Raw genomic sequence first — 5,746 nt, 5'->3', positions numbered from 1 at the left:
GATTTTTATTTAATTTGTTTTAACTTTAAAAAAATAGAAAGAATTAAGAAGGGTGATGGAAGGAGTTAATCTAGAATTTAAATTTATGGGTTTTGTTTTCTAAAAAAGATGGTAATTTACTTTAGATTCTAAATTTTATATTTATTAAATGATTTTCATAATATAAATATAGAATTTAGTCTAAACTCTTAAATTGTATCAAAAATGTAATTGAAACTCTGCTTTACCATTTCAATAGTAAAAACAATAGCTTAGAATGCAATTATATATTTCGTTTTCTCTAGAGGTAAAGGTAAAGACGTAAAAATGACTCAAAAGGGGAATGAGTATTATGAAATTCATGAATCATCTTTATTTTATATTATAAAAAAAAGAATTAAGAGATTGACAATAATATGTGGTTTTATTCCATATCATGAACCAAATGAGATTACATAAACAACAAAAGAGACCCTCCAAATTCAAAGATAATTTCAAGAGGATGTCTAAAACATTGACAAATTAAATCAAACTAATGATACAAAGCTTGATGCCCTAATTTCACCCCTAAAAAAAAATAAAACCTTGTATTGTCCCTTTTCTCTAATCACTTGGTATACGTTGAATTTCTCAACCTTCCTCATGGAAAAATATTTATAATAAAGAGAAAAAAAAAGCCTAAGCCATGGGGTCAACTATATCTTTACAATAGGTGGAATTGAACATGGTAAATTAACAAATTTAACCATGCAAAAATGAGAGGTTAAAAAATAAATCCTCCCTACAAAATGACTTAATTAACCCCACGGCAAACAAGCTTCAAAGGACTTGGTTTTGAAAAAAAGAAGGTGAATTTGACCTCACAACCCTAAACATCCAATTATGGAACTGGAAAAAGAGAACGGTAAAATGACTTTCGTTGTATCAAACACTTTAAAAGAAATTACGAAAAGTTGGTCAATCGATCACACCCCTTCACATAAACACTTTGAGAGCTGAGCGCAAATTTTTGACAAGATCCTTTACTGTCATTGCGAATTCCTCATCCATCTGCATGGAATTAAGCCTTTTTAAGAATTTGAAAAAGAAAAAAAGTAAAATAATAACCTAATTACCACATGTAAAGTATAAAATTAAAAGTAATAACAAAAAATATAATCTAGAAGTTAAGTTATATTCACATAATAGTATCGAATTTCTCTAACAACATCAATGTAGTTTAAATTGTTATATAATAATAGCATATTAGTAATCATTCTTAACACCATGTCAGAAATGTCACAAATGTCACAAAGATTTACTTATAATTATGTACATTATATATAAACAACTTGATTGGTTAAAAGTTTTTACTTAAAACTCAAAGCAATATTCCTTCTGTTCACTTTACATTTTCATTTAAGAAAACAATAAATGAAATGCGTATATATATAATAGTTAATGTTAAGGGTAAAACACGAAAAAATATTGTTTTCTATTGATATGTACAGTGTATTAATAAAAATAAAAAGATATTTTTAATATAATGAACAAGTAAAAGCGAACAAATATACCTGAGCAATTATGGTAATGTCAAGAGCAGAAGTTCCAAAAGACAAGGCACATGTATTGATAACTGATAGATGAAGTTTCTCAATTTCAGCAACAGTTTTCTCAACAATTCCTTTGCTTTTTTCACAGTGGATTCTAATTAATACATCTTTTTCAGATATTCTTGCTTCAATTTCTGGGAGTGCCTCATCAACTGGCACAGTACCACTTGAGTAATTTTCATCTGATGAAGAATTTTCACCATCTCCATAAAGTTCATATTTCTTAACAAATACAACAGATTCCACTGATTTTTTCTTTGTTTGCTCCTCAAGTGTCTTCACTTTCTCTTGAAGTTGTTTCAAGTATTTTATTGCATCTCCAAGAACTGAAGCCTTGTCCATCTATTCATCATACCAAAATTTTAGTAAATATATATTACTCACGCTAATAATATTTACTTGTCCAGTATACTAAAAATAGATGTCTAATTTTACTATATTTCGAGAAAAATGAATTTCCTTTGATTTCGAAAGAAAGTCATTTTCCTTCAAAAACTTTATGGAACTCTTGACTTAGCATTATTATTGATCCAACAAACACTTACTTTTCAAGGTTGATATACATAACTATCAATCTTGAGAACTAAGAAAAATCATCAAATTAAGCACTACCACACGATATAATGTGCTAATTTATCATGGACTTATTTTTCATTTTAATTGCAACCATTCAGAAACTCCAAAAATAGGTCATATCTTTCAAAAAATTAAAAAATAAAATGACTTTCTTCGTATCAAACAAGCTTGATAGAAGTGTATATTAAGTACCTTTTTGAGTCCAGGAATTAGAGCAGATAAAGCAATGAATCTTTGGCTAAGCTTTTCGCGTCTTTTCCTCTCAGCAATGATATGATCTTGAGCTTGTGTTAATTTTCCATTAGTGCTAACACTCTTATTAGCACCTTGACATGATGAGTTATTAGCAGCCTTAAACATCATATAATTCTGATTAGCAAAAGAATCTTGATGACAATGATCAGCTGCAAAAGTTATACTGCTTGATGACAAATTAGTTGTTTCCTCTTTGGGCTTCATTGTCACAACTTGTTGGTTAGTGTAATTATTTGATGAGTTCATCAAATGGGAATAATTGGGAGAAACCACAGATTGTGAGCTCAATATTTGATCAATTTCAATATTATTGTTCCAGCTATGACTTGTTTTGCAATTTTTTAGTGGCCTTTCTTCAATAATTTGGGACAATTCTATAGGCCTTTTATGGCCTAATAGTGGCTGATGAGAGATGAATGATTCATGCAAATTATTCTCATGACCAAATGAATTTGCTATAGATATTGCATTTAGCTCATCATATGAGCTAATAGGCCAATGTTGATTAAACCCATAATATTCCATTTCCTGCAACAAAAATATAAATATTCGATTCTAAATTTCAATAATCTTGAAAAAAAACACGAAAAATTGTCTAGGTTTTCAAGAGTTTGGGCTTTGAAACTACACATTCACTATAATAAAAATAACTTTTTCTTTTACCGACAATTGACTATTTTAGGTTTAAGTGGCAATTCTATCGAGTAAAAAGGTAAATGTTCAATTCTCGCTAAAAGTTTTTTTTTGCTCTAATTGATAGAATCGTACCTCGTAAATTACGAAATTCTTGAAAATTCCCAAAAACAAAGTGGAGAAATCCTGAACAAAAATAAAAAAAAATCCAAATAAAATTGTGGAAATGGATACACATAAAAAGTAAAATATATAAGGAAATTAAAGGAATTAGTGACTTACTTTAATTAATTAAGAGGAGATCAGGACAAAGCTAATCTTAATATTATCTCCTATAAAGTTGGAGATTTTTTGCTACCATTAATGAATTTGGTTCCTCATATATATACTACTGTTATAAGTATCACTATCTCCTTTTTTTCTTCTTTCTTCACGGGTCGGGTTGTTGATGTGAACCGGCTTTTAATTATTGTGGCAATAGAATATTAGTAATAATTAGTGTATATTTCAATTTTCAACACCTTTCTGTATGAACATAAATAAATTGCAAGTAGATCTTTTAAGCTGGTGAAAGCTAGATTTAAATAATCTTTTTTTTTGTTTTATTCTGATTTTTAAAGACTTTTGAGGCTACTAGTATTTCTATAATATTTCTTATTCCTCCACTTTGCCAATGAAATTTTGACAACAAAAAATAATTATTTTAATTTATTTTTTCTTTTTGGAATTTTTGTTTTCAATTTTCTTTTTGTTGGGTGCTACGTCAACTACCATAATGTTCCCACAACCTATGTCGTAATCTAAAAAGATCATCCTCCATATTTTGCGGTACTTTGATAAGAACATTTGACTAATAAAAATTACTGCTTCATAAAAAAAAATAAAATTAACCAATAATTAAGCACATGTAGTACGACCTACCAAAAAATAAATAAATATAAGTATTTGAAAAGTATTCAAGTGTATATATAGTATTATAATTATTACACAACAACACTATGCTATCATATGGGCCAATACTATATATTATAAAATACTAACTAGTGAAAAAATGTTGTGCACGTATTGGTTAAAATATTGTACAGCTTTTCTTATTTTATATATATACAACACTTTCTTGATACGATGATAAGTACTTTGGTGTGTAAAAGAATTACTAGTGTCAATTTAATTTAATATATATGTGATATCATTATGTCATGAGATTATATTCGTTTGTCAAATATATACTTTGAAAAAGTATTTTTGTATTCAAAAGAATTATATATTGAGATGATACGAATTAATTAATGATAATAGCTTAGTTACTTTACATGATAAATATCTCTAGAGTTATAGTTATAGTTATATTGAATTCAATGAAAATTAACTAATGCTGATAAAGGTATAATACTCTCGTTAATGTGTACATTCATTATCGTTAAAAGATATTCTCATTGTTGTAATATTTGTTTGATTTAGAATTTTCAACTTTAGAACATGAAAACAGCTTAATCGAAATAAGAGATTTTTAAAATGACGATGAGGATCAGTACTACTAACAAGTAACAATAATTAGCTCTAGAATATCCAAACAAAATCTCAAAATTTGTTGGAAGAATCTTGAAAAATAACACTATCTTCTTTTTCCTTTTGTCAAGTTTGCTTACTATATATAAAAAACAAGAAGGTTGTTGAAGAACATTAGTGGGTTAATGAAGTGATGTCTTAACATAGCTTGATAGGTATAGCTGGAAAAGATTTTTACAAGTCTCTTTATCCTCTATTTTAATTTATTTTGTCTGATTTTAATTTTAAATTGACACAAAATTTAAAATTAAAAACAAAGAAAATTATTAAATTTGTGTTTTTAAACATGTCATATCAAAAGTTAGAATTAAGAAATTATCAAAAAAAAACAACAGACAATCTTATTAAAAAAAATAAATTAAAACGGCGAGAATATTATTATGTCCGTGGGGGTAGTTATGAGTGATTTAACATTAATCTATGACTGTTATCCACCATATATTAGTACTCCTGTCTGGTCTATGGATGAACAGACATTTCAAAATGACAACCTGTGATGTTGGACCTTTTCACCTTCAACTTTTCATGTATCCATCCACTAATTCTACTACTACTATATTCTCCATATATTTTGTTTGACAATATATATATATATATATATACACACATATATTTAATTTTATTGAGTAATAAGCTTTGGATATTTTTTGCAAAGAAAAAAGAAAAACTTGAGATGAGGTATAACCTTTTGTATGTTTATTTGATATACAACTTTTGAAGTTAGTCATGACAAAGTTTTATATGACTGAGGTTTATTCATCGGTTGAACTTTAGTCATTTATGCTAAAGTTATGTTATTGTTGCAAGACTTTAAATTATTTTTTTGAAATACCACATCAATGTGATTATATTAGAGTGAATAGACATATATATATTTTAAAAAATTCTGTTCAAGTTATATAGTGATGTCTAAAAAGGATATCTTTAAATTCATAAAATTGAAGCGTTTTTTCGTTCAAATGAATTAATCATTAATTTTTTGCCTTTTTAGCAATTGAACTTATGCTAGGACATGAGATATTTTAGAAACTGAAGTCAAGCTTGGGTATAATGTATGAGATATTATAACATATAAATATACCATATGCGCAAGAAGTTACTTTTTAAGAGGGACATAAATTAAAGGAAAAATTTCATAAATT

At 27.2% G+C, this 5,746-nt stretch overlaps 1 protein-coding gene across 1 annotated transcript; it reads right to left on the bottom strand.

The window, feature by feature from the left end:
• Positions 1-430: 430 nt before the first annotated feature.
• On the bottom strand, positions 431-3,386 carry LOC107029934 (transcription factor bHLH18-like). Its single transcript, XM_015231369.2, has 5 exons — positions 3,318-3,386; positions 3,171-3,221; positions 2,340-2,930; positions 1,533-1,913; positions 431-1,029 (listed from the first exon to the last, which is right to left on the bottom strand). Exons 3-5 carry the CDS (start codon positions 2,925-2,927, stop codon positions 955-957), a joined length of 1,044 nt encoding a protein of 347 aa, XP_015086855.1. The 5' UTR covers positions 2,928-2,930; positions 3,171-3,221; positions 3,318-3,386; the 3' UTR covers positions 431-954.
• Between the last annotated feature and the right edge of the window lie 2,360 nt (positions 3,387-5,746).

Source organism: Solanum pennellii, chromosome 1, assembly GCF_001406875.1.
Source record: "Solanum pennellii chromosome 1, SPENNV200".
NCBI lineage: Eukaryota > Viridiplantae > Streptophyta > Magnoliopsida > Solanales > Solanaceae > Solanum > Solanum pennellii.
The sequence above is the reverse complement of the archived record's forward strand: the minus strand, read 5'-3'. Positions and strand labels throughout refer to the sequence as shown.

Coding starts and splice junctions, on each gene's coding strand:
- LOC107029934 (XM_015231369.2), bottom strand. CDS start 2,927: ATGGAATATTATGGGTTTAATCAACATTGGCCTATTAGCTCATATGAT. Junction 1,914..2,339: donor TAATTCCTGGACTCAAAAAG/GTACTTAATATA, acceptor TATGATGAATAG/ATGGACAAGGCTTCAGTTCT. Junction 1,030..1,532: donor ACATTACCATAATTGCTCAG/GTATATTTGTTC, acceptor AATTCCATGCAG/ATGGATGAGGAATTCGCAAT.